The following is a 17,203-nucleotide window of genomic DNA, read 5'->3' on the forward strand; positions in this document are numbered from 1 at the left end:
AAAAGGATTCTTGTATTAGATTTAAATGTCAATTAAAAGAGGAATATAAAAAAATAATGCAGTGCTTCTGAGACCACTGGAATGAATGAAGCCTGATTTCCTGTGGATTTGTGACTTAGATCTGGATTTTGTCAGATGTAAGAAAGTGTGACACGTGAGTGCAGCTCTTCCGCAGTTGGGTGCAGATTCTCTGATGCTTACTAAGGAGTGTGCTTATGCAGTGGCCTTACTGGCAAGAGGGGCTGTACATAGAGATGCTGACCCCATTTTCATGAAGCTTCCAGGAACTTCATGTCTTTCAGCCCACTGTCCTTCTTCTAAACTCAGAAAAAATTGGTCAAGAACTTCAACATCTACCAGGTGCAACAGGTGTATGGAGGAACTGACACAAAATTAGCAAAATGTTACAGCATAATACTATTTTCTGTCCAAAAGTTCATTGCTTACCTAATTCAGTTTTCATTTTGAAATTCTCTACCTTCGATAGATATGTTCTGTATATTCGTGAAGAAGTGCTGTCCTTGTATGTAAAATCTGAAAGGTGCCAGGCATGCAGTGAAAGCTTACCGAAGGAAAACATATGCCAAACTCTGTACTGACTTACATCCTAAAGTATCTCATTGACATGAAGAAGCATATGAACAAGCTCAGAAATTAATTTTGTCCATAAAACCCAGCAGTGGTCCTGAAATTACTATTAAATGCAATTTACCAAATACTCTGCAAACTGGTGTAAACAACATAGTCACTAATAAGGTGATTTGATGGCCCTATGAGACAGCAATGTATTTGATTTGGCTCCTTGGCTTGTGAGATGGCATTTCAGCATCTCAGCTAGTCTGCTAATATCTTTTAATAATCCTGACAAAATTGCACAGGCAGCTGGGCTCAGACACAACATTAGTATAGCATAGGAGCATTAGGGATCTGAAAAAAAAAGCCCCCCATGGTAAAATATAGCAGAATTAGGTAACAAGTTGGGTCTTCCTTCTTTCCCTTGAGACTCCAAATTTTGCTGCAACAAAGTCATCTAGATAAGTTAATGGTCAACTCCATTATGCCAATATAACATTCCTAATATATAAATCAATAATAAGCAGAGGTGAAAATTGGTTGATACATATTCAGCTTGCTGTAGAAGAGAAAAAGTATAATGGAAGCATTTCAATATTAAAAGTAGCATTGCATTTCTATTACAATTCTTGTAACAGAAGTATTTTTTTCTTCTTTTTTGTTTGTTTATTTTTTTCCCCAGGGTCATCTTACTAGAGGATGGCAGTCTCAGGCTCTATAACATCACCAAATCAGATGCCGGGGTGTACACTTGTATAGCAACAAATCAGTTTGGAGTTGCCAGAAATTCAGGGAACCTGATTGTGAAAGGTAGTTTAGTATTTTCTTTTGTGCTTTATGAATATTAGAAAGTATGCGCTTTTTTCATTGGGATGCCCAAGTCTGGGCCAATCAATGCTAGTATTGACAGGTTTTTACTTGCAGTTTAAAGCTGAAACTGAGCTCCCCACTGCCTGCAACATAGAAAACCTCATGACCACACCACTCCAATGATCAATTCGTTTATCAGGAGGTCTCCCAAGATATCCACAGAAACAGAAAGTAACATTAATAATGATATTTGCACTGCAGTACCATTTAGACGTAGCAGGTATGGGCTGCACTGTTGCAAGCACTGGACAGCCAGAGTTTGAAACAACACCAAGGCAGTGTGGAGGTTCAGTGTACCCTGTGCAGTGTGCTTGGGTGAGTTTATTCAGCTCATTTACAATTTATGTCACATCTGAGACTGCAGAAGAGACTTTAAAGCCAGGGTGCCAAAAAGAAATAAGATGTTATGAAGTAAGCTGAAAATCAGGTGGGTTTATTTTCTTCAGCGTGGGGCAGATATGTTACATACGTTGCATTCCTGCAGATCCTGAAGCCACCCACTCCTCTGCATCCCAGCTGCTGTGCGCTACTTTGGTAAATAACTCCAAAACAAGTCAGAGCCAAGCAGAAAGTCTTCTTTGGCCCTTCACAGGGCTTTTGATTCTGAATTTTAAAATGGTCATCTTCCACAGCCCTCCCCCAGTCTAATTGCTGCATTAATAACAAAACAAGGGATCCATTAGTGTATCATCTTCTATGCTTTCAGACAAGTTTGTTTTCCTGGATATTAATACTAAGACACCTTATTTCACAGGACACCCCTTTGTCTGAAAGCATTTGAGGTTTTTGCTTATGTTTTCTTACATTAGACTTTGGTTTAATTAAACCATTTCAACCAACTACAGGTTAATGTAACTAAACAGATCTTTTTCTGAGGGGAGAATGAGGAACATTCTCCTCCCACATTACCATTATTTTCTTCTCCATTATGCATATGAGATAAAATGTTAATTCTCTCCTTAAAATGAAAGTGACTTGCCTCTTCGAGAGTCATCACTATGAACTTGTCCCATCAGGATCATTATAAGAAGCCAAATCCTACGTCCTCTAAGACAAAATGACTGATGGGATCTGATGAGATGTGTCATAGTGCAACTACCTAGTTATGCATGATGTTTCCCAAACTTTGTATGGATGTCAGCAAGGGCTGTCCCGACTGCATAACACTTCCAGCTCCAATGCAAGTCATGCTTTCTTCTTCTATTTTCCCTTTTTTCCCCCCTTGTTTTTGATTAAGGTACTAAGTGCAGGTAATCGCCTACCAGTCACATTTTGTAGCACTTGCGTATAAAACAGAAATAACCTTCAGGACTGGAAAGCCAGGTTTCCTCCTTCTGTCCTTTACCCGACTCTGTCTTCACTGCATGCCCTCACTGTGGGGGACTGTGTTTCCCCCAGGCTTCTGCTTTCTTTGCTCTCAGCTCTTCTCCAGCTGGAGTGGACTTGTACAAAGTCATGGCTGAGAGAAGTGGGGACACAGGGTTCACAACCCTTGACTGGGAGGGACTTGGCCCTGGGTCTCCTGTACTCTGGATTAGCGCTGTAACCAGGAGACTCCAACCATTAGTGCAAAAAAGGGGACAGCCTGCGTGTCACTGTTGCTTTGAGCAGCGTGCCACTTGCCCAGGAAGGTGTGCACTCACAGAAAAGGACCTTTTCTGCAAGATCCTACTTGGGTGACAGTCCTTACTTGCTGTCATCCGAAGCTGCAGCGGGCACAGCCAGCATTCAGGCACATGGCTCTGCTTAGTTTCTCCTGTTGGTCTAGGCAATTTATTGAGCGGTCTGTGTTGCTTTTGGATGGGGGTCTAAGTCCTCCCACTGAAAACACTGGCAACTTCAACACCTAATTCAGCTTTTCAGACCACCTTGGCGAGGCCAGGAGTTTTATTTGTAGATGTTGTGATGCTTTAGTTGAAGGTGTATAAATAACTTCCCTAACAGCCATCCTGTGATTATCAGTTTAAACACCCAGAAAATCATGTTATGGGCTAGGAGACACATCATATCAAATGGTCACATCTGCTGTAATTCTCCTTCCCTTCAAAGTTGCAGCTTTTTCTGCGCTGGGGCTGAGCTGGTGTAACTGCACACTCTGGCTCTGCTCCCAGTCCAGTGATGCTCTGCAGGGGGGTGTCTTACCTGCAGTATCTTTCATCCTTCTTTGAAACACAGTTAAATACATTGTGGAACACATTAAAGTACATTATGTCCAAAGCAGCCCTTTGCTTCAAGTTTGTGCTGTGCTGGTAGATCACCTATCTCCATTAGTAAAAAGAATTTGTACGAACTTATCACTCAGGTGGACTAGTCCAGAGCTGGAGGACATGAAAAGAGATATTGTTTGTATAGGTATTCCTATGAGAAGCATATGAAATGACTATGCTCTGATCTTTGATCACTGATGGAAAAAAAAAAAGAAGGAAAACTGAGGCAAACTTAGTATGTTTTTTTTTCTCTTTGCTCCCACACGATCTTTTCAATACAGATGTTTCCTTATAAAAGTATTCATATTTGTTGATTTTAAATGAGGAGAATAAGTTAAAAAGTGGAACTTCTGAGATTATAGTAAGCATATTAATCAGTTTTGCAAAACATCTAACAATAATAATGTCTGTAGTTACAAGAAGAGCACATTATTAAATGTAATTTGTAACTCTTTTTTCTTACTATTCTTGTTTTCAATGACTTCAGAATGGTTACTGTCGCCTGCAGGCATGACCTCCTCCCCAGCCTACTGCAGCTGGCAAAAATCTTTTTCATACTCATATTATGAAAGAGCAATTAGCATTGATGCAGTGCAACGTGTAATCTGAGACGATGTTACAGCACAGCTAGCAATGAATAAACCAAGAAGTTTAGGGTTTAGGCAGCTCTGACTTCATTAAGGTTATATACCATTTCACGTATCACATACATACATCCTAATGGAACAATATGGGAAAGTCACATTAAAATATGAAAAAAAGATTTTGTCTGGCATTTATGAAGTTTATTAAAACACTGAGTAACAACATGGTATAAAAATGATCTTGTTTGCAGGGAACATTTGTTTTTGTTTCCCCTCTGGAGAAGTTTTGGCTGTTCAATTATAGGCCTCATTGCTTCAGCATTATTTTCAACTGAAATGTCAGAACTTGGAAAAGCATATCTAATGTGCAAATTAAGTTTATTGCTGCTCATTGAGTTGTTTATTCTTTGTGTGAGAAGTCTTTATTATACCTCCAGCACTCACAACATCTTATCTATTTTCTCCTCAGAAATGGGATTTGCCATATAATGCATGTCTGCAGTTGCTAAGCAAGATAGATAGATAATGTAGAACCAAGAGCTTTTAAGAAGCTTTTAAAAGTATTTGAGGTGGAAGTCTTAAAGACAACCCCATAAAAGAAGCAGAAAATATCACACAAGTGAACCACTTTACATCAGTGGTATCACTGGATATGAGCAGGCTAGAATAGGAGATACAAGAGGATGTTAATACCATAATAAAATGGATTTTGTTGCTAACACTAATAAAGAACCACACCTCACACAGAAACCCAGTATAATTCACAAAAGGACAGTTTTCAATATTTATTTGGTGGAGGCAGATAGGTTCATGCCAATAAGAAAATAGACTTCTTATAATACTAACAGCATATAGCTCTTGGGATTTTTTGTGTCATAAGAGGAAACCTTTATGTTCTGATATTCCAAAATACGGGTTCACTAGAGGGTTCCATGGAATGCATTTTTTTCAAAATATTTATCTTTTCCCTAAGGAGGCATTCCAGAGGTTTTAACAGATAAATGATCTCTGGAATTTTTATTTCTTCTAATAACATTCTATAATAGGATGCTCTACTCTGCTCTGGTGAGACCCCACCTAGAGTACTGCATCCAGCTCTGGAGTCTTCAGCACAGGAAGGACATGGACCTGTTGGAGCAGGTCCAGAGGAGGGGCACAAAAATGATCAGAGGGATGGAACACCTCTCCTATGAGGAAAGGCTGAAAGAGCTGGGGTTGCTCAGCCTGGAGAAGAGAAGGCTGCAGGGTGACCTTACTGCAGCTTTTCAATATTAAAGGGGGCTTATAAGAAAAATGGGGACAGACTTTTTAGCAGGGCCAATAGCAACAGGACAAGGGGTGATGGTTTTAAACTAAAGGAGGGTAGATTCAGACGAGATATAAGGAAGAAATTTTTTACAATGAGTGGGGTGAAACACTGGAACAGGTTGCCCGGAGAGGTGGTAGGTGCCCCATCCTTGGAAACATTCGAGGCCAGGCTGGATGGGGCTCTGAGCAACCTGATCTGGTTGAAGATGTCCCTGCCAATTGCAGGGGGGATGGACTAGATGACCTTTAAAGGTCCCTTTCATCCCAAAGCATTCTATGATTCTATGATTCTATGATTCTCTGTCTTATTTCTGATCTCTTTGAATGTGTGATCAAATAATGACACAAGAAATTACATGATAGACCTAATGAGGCAACCATAATATTGGAATCTTCTGATGAAGAAAAGTTTAAAAAAATACCCAGCCAGTGTCATTACAACCAGCTGGAGCTAATGGCCCCTTCCTGTACAATAGACAACTGGCTTTGATAGAGGCTTAAAGATTTTACAAAAAACAGGACATCATTTTCTATTTGTATTCTGTGGGGTTTAGAATATAACTGATTACAAATTCTATGCAATCCTGTTTGTATTATTCTTGTTTAGCCTTACTTTGACCTTTCCATAGAAATAAATTGATTTTATTTATAGTATTTTACTTATTTATAGAATGTTGTAATTGTACACAGTGCATTGTAGAAGAGTCAAAATGCACCGATCCTGGTGACCAACCATCCAATCCAGAGAAGCAGGAGTTACAAAATGAGGTGGCATTAAGTCTTGTGGCAGTAGAGGTGATGTGGGTCTTGTGAAGGGTAGATATTTTAAAGAGAAATTTGAAGGACAGGGAGTACTTAACACATGGAAAATTCAGTAGTGGTGGAAAGTTTTATTAATGCTGAATGAACTAAAGCAGAAAAGGCGAATTTCATCCGTGGTATAAGTGCCTTGCTTTGGAGTTTTAGCAGAACACACAATTCAAAGGGTATCTTCAGACTGTCATTAAAGCAGTGCAAAACAGATACATCCAAGTCACCTTTAAGCAAGACAGATAAAATACCAGCAGCAGTTTATACCTGGCAGCAAGGAGCTCATCTTAGGCTTTGGGGACTACCCGAGAGGCCTGGGAAGCTGAACCCACTGTTCACTCATATCCAGATATTGAACTTACCAAGGGAAGGCTCAGGAAACATGCTGTTGCCCATCTAATTGACTGACATTGTAAATGAGCCTTGTTAAGGCCAGCCCTCTCCATTCCCAGGCGCAGTTACACTGTACAGGAGACAGGAGCTGTGGAGGTGACCCTTGTAGCGATTTCAGAGGAGCCAGTTCCCACCTCCTGGTTCTCCCAGCTCCACCACACAGGTCAGACCCAAGAGCTACATGAGGTGAGGGACAGCCCAGGCTGACTTGCTAGACCCTTCAACACCCTCTTGTAAACCAGGCATAACCTTTTGCATCATTTATAAGAGAATATATGTGGAGACATCTCTCCTGCACAGCTAAAAACAGAGCAGACAAAACCCAAGTGGTGTCTGGAAGAAAGCATACCATAAATATTCAGAGCAATGTAGAATTTCCACTTTGAGGTGGATTGTGGTGTTCAGGGGAAGACTTTGTTTCTTCAATACCATATTTCATTGGCTTTAAAAGCTCAGTGTAGAGATGCACATGGTCTATAGGTTTAAGGAAGAAGAGAGTCTTACAGGATGGCTTTGAAGGAAGAGATGATGCGTTTGGAGGACCATATCAGGTCAGAAGATCATGCCTCTCCACCTGCTAGTAGCAAAGAGAAGTTCCAGCTATCATGAAAGTAACTTTCCAATTTTTAACATATACCAGGTTATTATTTCTTTTTTCTTCCTGTGACATATACAGCATTATTGCAAGTAATATAATTTCTCTCCTCAAAGTATTATTCATGCAGTTCTGCTTCAGCTGTGAGAATAAGATGTACAGGAGAAAAAGCAAAGAAAGAAAACTTTGTGGAGGTTCTCTGTAGTTCCCAGATACTTTTCAATGTTATTCTATAAAAGTTACCTGTACTTCACAATAGAATTACTTCATTTGAGATTTATGGAGCCAAGTTCTTTGCCAGCATGTGCTGAAATCAGTGGAGTTGTGCCAACAAAGAATATGGCCCTTGAATCATCTGGAATTTATTGCATCTGACACACTGCTTCCAGGGAGAGGAAGAGATTTCTGTAACCTAATGATCAAGTATCTTCTTGACAGTCATCTGAGGCCTTCACATTTCTGCAGTCCTTGACTTCAGACAAACTGATGGAGCTGCCACAATGATAGTTTTCCATGGTTGTGAAGAGCAATCAGAGTAGGCAGAGAAATCTGAGAAAGTGGGCTCCGAGTCTGAACTCTAACTCATGATGAGAACCTCTGACACTCTCTTAATGATACCACAAAAACCACTTGATTTGTCTATAATAATAAAAATCAGACAAGTTCTTTCTTTGTTTTCCTTGGAAAACATTACCTGATGCCTGCAGCAGGTATATCACTGAAACTAGTGAGATCCAGTTTTATTTTAAAAGGGTAGCAGAAAATGCAACATTCTACCTTGTTCCTATGTGACCACTGCCATAACAGTCACTCACCCAGCGCAGCTCAGATGCTGGGAAGAAGCCCTTCAAGTTTCGGCCCATATTGCCTGTCTGTACCCACATATTAATCAGTTACTGCAATGATGGTGACCGTCTGAACGAAAAAGTGTGTGAAGGTAAGGGGCTGAATGCCCTATCATGCATCAATCCTTTGGAACCAAGGCCTTGGTAAAACCAAACTCCTGAATTTTCAAGTAAATTTCTAAAACATAGGGTTAAGCCAGAATGAATGCTGAACTAATACAGCTTGTGCAAATTTTCTTCTCCTCCTCTCTCATTATTTTCAGAATGTATTAATATTGTTGAATAGATTCTACTCTCATTTTATTCATGTGCCTCTAAATTCTCACCATTTTATAACACTTTCATGCATAAAAGCTTTATTCAAGGGAATTGCTTACAACAAAGTGGTTGTTATCTCTAATCTATCTGCCAGTCATATCAACAAAAGTGAAGCCATATAAACCTATTTCTTTCCCCTTCAGCAAGTTACTACTTTCCTTAATAAGAGCAGCAAGTTTGTTTCTCAGTGTAAGGGGTTAAAAAGATTACATAAATAGTTTTTCTGTCTGTGAAGACACCTTCTTTGAAGCTGTAAGGTAAGCAACACTGTGCAGCAAACTACCACTAACATTAATATAGATTAAGGATCTCAATGTATAAAGTAAACAGAGATGAACAGCAATTTTGCTTTTGGTGCAGTTTCCTACAAGGAGAGATTTTCAAGTTTGAAGAACCATGTGCATATTTGTAACAGTCTTAGTAATGAATTCTGCACTTTTTGAGCTGAAATCATATCTATTGACTATGGGCTTTACAAAGTAACATGACTAATTTAGCATGTTGCCCCTGACATCTGCTCACTCTGAGAGGCACACAGCGTGCTTGTTGTATTGATACTGCAAAAGTAATAGGCTACACATGGGTAAGAATGTTCTGAAGCCATCACCGTATTAGAGATAATTTTCTTTATTATGGAACATTTGGGCCAATTTTAAATCATTTCACAAATGGTACAAAACTCATTCAAGATCTACTATTTTTATAAGCATGTTAATAAAAAGGAATTTTTTTTTTGTCTCCACAGAAAGGACTGTAATTACTACTCCACCCTCTGATATGGATGTAACAGTTGGAGAAAGCATAGTCCTTCCATGCCAGGTGTCTCATGACCCCTCCGTTCACGTGGTGTTCACATGGTCATTCAATGGCAATACAATTGATTTTAATAGAGGAATAAATCATTTTGAAAGAATTGGAAGAGTAAGTTTTTTAAACTCCTTAGTGCTTAATGAAACTATTTGCCACAGTCTTTAGATGACACAAATATTTATCATAATTCTTCCATCGTTATTTATATGCATGGCAAATCACTGTTTCTTTACAAGGGCTGCAGCCATTTATTTTTCTTTCTTAAATTTCATAAAGGTGCTTGAGTTATTTGTGAAACCATAATAAAAATGTCCACATGAAAGAAACTGATGATAGCTATAAATATTTTAATTTAAAAGCTGAATTTTTTATTAATATTGAGCAATTTATAAAAATGTCCAGTATGGAAAGCATGTTGTGAATGATTAGTTTACTTTCTTTGTATCTCCAGGAATCTGTTGGGGATTTGATGATAAGAAATATTCAGCTACATCATTCTGGGAAATATGTGTGCATGGTACAAACAACTTTAGACAGTCAATCCGCAACAATAGATATAATTGTAAGAGGTATGTCTGTTAAATGTAGACACATATATCTTCTGGAGGAATTAGAAATTCTTAATGTCTGCCATTGTTTAAACGGTTCCTAGGATATCAATTCAACATTTCAATAGTGAAATGTTATATATCTTGTACCCTTGACCCCAAAATTGGATTGAGATTCTGGCCAGCATGATCCTAGTGTGCAGCTAACCCAGGGAGATCTGTGCAATTCTGCCATGGCCTCTTTGGAAGGTAAACTTTTCTGTCCACACAGGTCAATATGGCAGGGCATAGGGATGGCCTCTACTTTCAGCAGACTGCTGTCACCTGCTTCTTGCTGGGCATCTCTGGGTCACTTTGCAGGCTGGGAAAAAAACAAGAGACCTGGTTCCTTTCCACTATTTGGAGATAATATGAAAAAATATTTTCTATGGTCAACTAACTAATCTTTTTACTGCCAGCAGCAAGAGAAATGCTGTTATGGGAGCAGATCCTCTAAATCCTATCAGAAATCAGAAATCTGTATAGTGCACCATCTTGCAGTCTTTCTAAACCTCACTTTTGGTTAAATTCAATAGGAATTCTGAAAATGTTGGATGGTTCACACTATGTAACTTCCTTTGTCAGACAAAAATAATCATTCCCTTGTTTGCAGTTTTCATATTAGAAACATAAAGACATTCATTTTCCTGACTCAAACCCCCTCATTAATTAGAAAGATGTAATACAGGCATGAAGCCATCGTTTAGAGATTGGGCTGCTTCTATGAAACTGCAGCTTCATGAATAATTCCACTGACTTGAGAAAGTAAGAGTTGCCTAACCCAACCCAGCAATGAATTTTCTCTTCCACATACGTTCATCTTAAAATGCTAATCATATTAGGCCCTCCAGGTCCACCAGAAGATGTTAAAGTTGAACATATTTCTAGCACTACTGCTGTGTTATCCTGGAAGTCTGGAATAGATAATAATAGTCCAGTCCAGATCTACAGTGTTCAGATGAGGACTCCTTTCTCAGTTGGATGGCAGGCAGTTGCAACAGGTGAGCAATTTGAGAGTTGCCTTGTATTTTTTGCATATACCATTAATTGCTCCAAAAATAAATTGTCGTGACATGCTTATTTTACCTTTAGTTCCTGAAGTCATTAATAGTAGGACTCACAAGGCAACAGTGGTTCACTTAAGCCCTTGGGTTGAGTATGAGTTTCGTGTGGTTGCCAGTAATAGTGTTGGAATTGGGGAGCCAAGCAGACCATCAGCTCTACTGAAAACTAAAGCAGCAGGTAAGTCCCTAGTTTCTGTCAGCTTTTTCCACACAGACACATTGCCAGCTCCCGGGTGTGAGAATTTCACTGCAGCAGAGCCATCCACTCTTACAGGGTTACTTATGTACCCATCTGGCATTTTAGTCTGTGGCTGCTATGGCTTCATGACAGCAGACCTGCACTACCAATGCAAGGGATGCTTGGACATGATTGAGGTACTGCACGCTTTTCTCTCTGCTTTGGAGATCACTTGCGCCAGGAATAAAGGCTGGAGCTGGCCCATGCTTCCTCCCTTTGATATGTTCCAGAATATCTCTAATCCCCATGCCTGAACACGAGCTTTAATTCAGGCAATTGGGGAGCAACTTTTGTTTTCTTCCAATTATAACTGCATTTATACCCTGCTCAGGGACTTGCATAGAAAATGATAAAGCCAGCTCTCTGGCATGTCCTAGCACAAGCATGTAATGCTGCAGACAGTGTTTGATATCTGAGCATCAGTAGGGACAGGATGTTGGCTTTAACTGGAGGAAATAAATTACAGTATCCAAAGCCCAGTGAAACTAATAGCTTTCACTGACTCCAGGGTGGGATCCTTACTATCTGTCTGTCTAACCTTTACACATTTATCTTCTGGGACTTGGAACCTCATCGGAAGAAGACTCACTGTCAGTCCTTTGACCTACTCAGTTTGGTATAATTTATTTGAAGCCCAAACCTTTGGTTTGTTTTATGTTTCTCCCAACCCCCTGCTTATCAGCTCTCTCCCACCTATAAAATCAGTATTTATAGGACGGAAGGCAGTAAAATGGAAGCAGCTTTTACAATCCACTTTCTCTTCTCTGTTTATCTCATTTGCCAAGCTATGAAGTTTGGCAAGTTGCATTTCAAGACAGAACTCAAAATACAGTATTGTACATTATACAGCAGAAAATAAATATATGCTTAGAAAGGGGGATCCATTTGTTTCTCACAATACCTATAATATTTGTCCCAAGGCAGAATTACTTCAAAATGTATTAAATCAGTTGATTTAAATTTAGTAAGTTCTTTTTCCTATTGTTGAAGCAAAACCTTATACTGAGTACTGATGCCAGAAAAAAACTATTTTATCATTAGAACACCAATTTTGATAGATTTTGTCAGCTTTCCAGGTGTGGAGAGACATCAAATGAGTCTTATCAGCCGTCAGGACTGCCTGGCCAGTGTGGTAGTAAAGCAGATTGCTGCTCCCAAGCAAAGGGAAGAGCCTGAGAGCCTCCAGCCTGGAAAGATGCACTGATCCTGCCTGGGCTTAGGTGGCTGGGGGATGCATGCTCGAGTGGTACATGACCCCTTCTTCCAGCAGGAGAACCACAGGAAACTTTCATATGCAAGGAGTAAGGACCAAAGTGAAAAGGGAAGGCTAAAGAAAAGCTGGAGACAGGAAGAAGCCAGATTTTCTAAATTTCCCAGCAGAGTATCACAGATATGTGTTCTCTATTACATGATTGATCATGAAGTCAAAATTAGTCTTGAGAAGGTCTTTCTTGCTGTTACTACCATGGGCCTTTGAAAAGTGTGGTATTCAGAACCACCTATAGAGTCTGTAACAGCTTTCATCTTTTAAAGCTTTCTTTTTATTAGAGGGATTCACAAAGCTAGGGCTGGAAAGAGAGAGAAACAATAAAATTAATATTATTTATCATGGCAATAGCACAAGCAACATTATTTCCTTACAGTGTGGCCCTATCTGAAGCTTAACAAAAGAAATAGGAAGACTCAGTTCAGATTTAGTTGCTTAACCTCTTTGTTGCTGTAAATCATTCTGTCTCAAAACACTGTTGTGCAGTGGGAGAAGTAACAGATTATCTTTAAATTTTTTATCAGAATAGGAAACTGAAAACAATATGACAGTGTGGACAGCAAAAGACTGGCCATGAAAGGGTGAATTTGAACTCCACTGTTATAATAGCTATTTTGCCAACTGAAATCTGAGCATTAGTAGGTTTGTGGATGCAAATGAGCCGCTGTTCATTTCATTAAAATGGATCTGAGAATTAATTGAGCCTCTGTTGGTGCACTCAGCTGTAAATTTTCATCTGTTTCTCAACTATGACCCAGTTGAGGTTCTGCTGAGCAGTAGTACAAATTTTTTCCCCATGCAAATGTAGTAAGTACTGAACACATTTAACATATGAACTAATTGAGCATCAACTGGTTCATGAAACAGTGAAGCACTAGGCTTGAAAGTCTGTTTTGTAATTTTTTCCTTTAATGTAGTGCTTTTCCATTTTAGTTTATTTGCCTCTGATATGCTCATAGATTGTCAGTGACAAAATTGAATACCTATGCTGAACTCTCCAAAAGAACCTGTCTGCACTTGCACTCACTTTTATGACTGCACAAAAAAATTATCATGAAATTTCTACATTTCTAGAGAGGATGAAATCAGATAAAGGTTTATATGTGGACTTGAATCTAGAAGTGATAGTGGGTTCAGATAAATTTCTGTGAACTTACAGGGCTACTGCCTTTATTGCCTCTAGTAGAGCTGGGCTAACGCTGGGTGGAAGACATGGGGAAGGGCAGGCGGACATGGCAAAACTTACTAGAATCTCTGAAAAAGCTTCTGAGATATAACTGTCCTGCCTGTTTCTGACCCTGTCCTCAGCCCTGTCTCAAGACATCCAATTTACAGACAGTGAGAGCTGAATGAATGGAATGACAAAACAATCTTGAAATTTCTAAAAATAGTATCAAAGTTTTGGAGATGGTAAACAGTACAAATGCCCTCTTATAGAGGGCTTCTGTCTCAGTCAGTTCCAGGGTTTTCCTCTTTTACATACTTCTCCAGCCACTGAAAAGGAACATGATGTCATCCTTGCAAGTAGATCTGTAGTGAACTATACAATAAGAACAAGGCTGGTCTGCCTAAATTCCATTCATTACATCACAAACCAGTTCCCCCAAACTGTCAGTATTTATAGGCTAATGGGGTGGGCATGTTTATGAAAATATAGTGCAAGAAGCAAGAAATGCTGATATTTTCCTTGCCTCTCCACCAAGCACCATTTGAGTGATGAGAAGCCCCTTCAGCCTGGAACACCAACACATTGCTTGACTTCAACCCTGTACCTATGGTGCCATACACCTGAAGCAACGCTGGGGAAATCAAGCTCTAATCAATGAACTTTTGGGCACTTACAGTGTTGGGAGAAGGAGAAAAGAAAATTAAGAGTTTTGAATTTCCTAAGAAAAGCATACAGCCAATTAAAAAAATTAATATATTGCTCCAACAACATGTTTACTGAACAAATGCGTAATTAGTAAATCAGTAGTGTTGCAGCTACAGTCTGAATGGAACATCATTTTGCCAATTAGTTGATGAGGCATAATAATGTCAGATACTTGATGCTACTAGCTTCTTTAATTAATTTTTTGAACCAGGGTAGTCATGTATCAAATACATCTGTGGCTTCAGCCTTATAAACTTGAAAATGTGTAAACATAATTTCAGTTCATTTAAAATTTACTGTTATATAATATATTCCCTGTTCTACGTGTTGAAAGGCAGAATAGCTGCATGTGAGCTAGAAAAAGCTCTAATCATCCAGTTGACAAGACCCCCAGCAGTAGCAGTGGGTAGTTGCTAGCACCAACGTCTTTTCTTCTCCAGTTCCTGTTGTGGCACCAATGAATGTCAGCGGAGGAGGAGGGAGCCGTTCTGAGCTGATCATCACATGGGAGGTAATTGCTAGCTCAATTAACTTAAGCTGTCTAATGGGGAATAGTCCATGGGTGAAATCACAGCCTTGCTGAAATCCAAAGGCTTCTGGTCATTGGCTTTGGCTGAGCCTGGATTTCATCCTGCATCTGGAGAGGAAACAGCCTGTAAGATATACAGCAAGTTTTCTGTGTTATAGCAAACAATTTATAAAAATAAACAGTTTAAGAGGCATGTTATAAAGATGTTTAGAAGTCCGTATAACCTTCTTATCTCCATTGTACAGGAGGTGCTTAACACTCTAATCTGCTTGGCCATTTTCTGCATTAACATTTTTCATACTTTTGTTTACATGTTTTTCATTCTGGAACACTGTGCTGACAAGACATATCCTATTATGCATTAAAGGAGATGAGCCCTTTAATTCTCCAGCACTCCAATGAGAGGAGAGAATATACATTTTCAGAACAGTTAATACCACACTATAAGTTGCAATGGATGAGTGCAGGTCATTTCAGAGAGTGGAAAGTAAGGATTATGAGAAGGATCCCTCCTTCTCCAGCCACCCAGCAGCCTCCCTGTGGGCACCACGATGAAGGCAGGCGGCATCTTGCAAAGCCTGTGCAGTGATGGGGCAGGTGCTTGGTTGGGGTTCCATCCCCTATGGAAAAACTCCCCAAAACACAGCTCTCACCCTCTGGGTTTTTCATTGCCACTGAAAAATGTGTATGAAGTTAATGTGACTCACCTAATTAAATCTCTCCCCTGGCTTTGAGGAATCTGACTGAAGTAGGAGCTACCCCATTCCATCAGCAGCAGCACCCAGCCTGGAGGGCAGGGGCCAAGCAGCATTCCCATGTATCCTACTACCAGGTGGGACTGTCTCAGAGATTGCACAAGATGACCTCTGTTTAGTTCCTAATTTGGGATGGGGCCTCCAAAAACACGGTACTCCCTTCGTAAGCCATGGAAAACACTTCTTCATGGGAAAAAAAAAAGACTTCTAGTTCAGCTTAAGCAAGGAAAGCAGTCTGCTCCCTCCCTTGACTTCATTCTTTTTCCAAAGAAATAACCAAGCTCATGTATACAGTTTGAAGGAAAGGAAAAGGAATTAAATTAAACTGAAAGTGATGTTATTCATCAGCTGAGTGAGTTATCTGCGTTCTCCTGTAAGCTAAAAAACTGTGCCATTTAACAGGAAGGGAAGTGACAGGAAAAAAATGAGGTCAAAATTAAAAATCCCTACTAGGTAAATAATATTGCCAATGCTTTCCCCTCTCCATGCTCTGAACAGAGTGAAACTTCACATTTACTGAACTAAATTTTCCTCCATATGCATCTTTCCCTGTTTTGTTTCATTTTCTCCTCTACTGATCTACTCTTTGGGAGCAGAAGAACATGAAAATTGAAAACAACCTGAGAGATCTCAATCAAATTATGCCATTGGACTCCATAGTGTGTCCTGAAAAATAGTCAGAAGAAATACTAATTATGCCAAGCTAACAACACTGAACACGACTCTCCAGCTTTCTGTGATGAACTCACTAAACATCTTGATTAAATCTGAGGTCACAGAAGCCTCAAAAACAAATTAAATGCTCTAGAAAGTATCTTGAACTCTCATAAATCCCCAGTGCACCATCATCACTCACACTTAACTCTCTCAGGACTGGAAAAGAGCTAGAAGGAGGCATATTGGGGAATTAATGTTTGTAAAACACTTAAGGAAAGACACATTTGTTATATATGCCAGGCCAGGGTTATTATTAGAAATAGAATGAATTTATGAAGAAAAAAATAAAATAAGCGCCCTGAAATCTTCTGATGTACTTCCTGATTTTTTTCTTCCATCATCTCACACCATTAGTGCTCCAAGTAGTTTCTCCACAGGAGAGAAGCTTGGAGCCTGGAATGATCAGAGGGGCTGCAGTTCTGCCCCTATGTTTTCTCTCTCTTTTTGCACCATTTCTCATGGCTGCTTTTCCATGCACCTTACTTTGATGCAAGCATCTAAAATAAATGAAGTCTTGCTGTGAAACGCTTCCTTCCTCCATGTACTACTGATCTTTTCTTGTTTCATAAATGTTCTCTTGTTTTGAAAAGCCAAGGTAGAAGTATTTTTATCCCAATAAAACAAAAAAGTTCATGCTGGATATAGTGTTGATGTAATTGCCTGTTCAGAAATAGTCATTAATACGTATCTTGACATGAGATTTTATTAACAGAAACATTAATCTGCCATGTTGACTTGCAGTAACATTTCTGTTCTAAACAAACTTAAATAAGAATATGTTCATGTACTTGAGACTTTCACTTGTGCTAAAAAAAATATTTAAATATTGTACTCATATGCAGGCAATTATGCAGCTGACA

The 17,203-nt window shown here is 39.4% G+C and overlaps 1 protein-coding gene across 1 annotated transcript in view; it reads left to right on the top strand.

Moving 5' to 3' along the window:
* CNTN6 (contactin 6) overlaps nucleotides 1-17,203 on the top strand; it is a gene marked incomplete at both ends in the record, with an annotated part of 117,177 nt that overhangs the window by 91,800 nt on the left and 8,174 nt on the right. Inside the window, 6 exons of the mRNA XM_082321643.1 lie at nucleotides 1,256-1,383; nucleotides 9,249-9,424; nucleotides 9,765-9,882; nucleotides 10,743-10,901; nucleotides 10,993-11,142; nucleotides 14,783-14,853. Of these exons, the coding sequence (XP_082177769.1) occupies nucleotides 1,256-1,383; nucleotides 9,249-9,424; nucleotides 9,765-9,882; nucleotides 10,743-10,901; nucleotides 10,993-11,142; nucleotides 14,783-14,853 (802 nt within the window). The remainder of the gene's footprint in view (nucleotides 1-1,255; nucleotides 1,384-9,248; nucleotides 9,425-9,764; nucleotides 9,883-10,742; nucleotides 10,902-10,992; nucleotides 11,143-14,782; nucleotides 14,854-17,203) is intronic.

The sequence above is a fragment of the Platalea leucorodia genome (assembly GCF_965183815.1).
Source record: "Platalea leucorodia genome assembly, chromosome: 9".
In the NCBI taxonomy this organism is placed as follows: Eukaryota; Metazoa; Chordata; class Aves; order Pelecaniformes; family Threskiornithidae; genus Platalea; species Platalea leucorodia.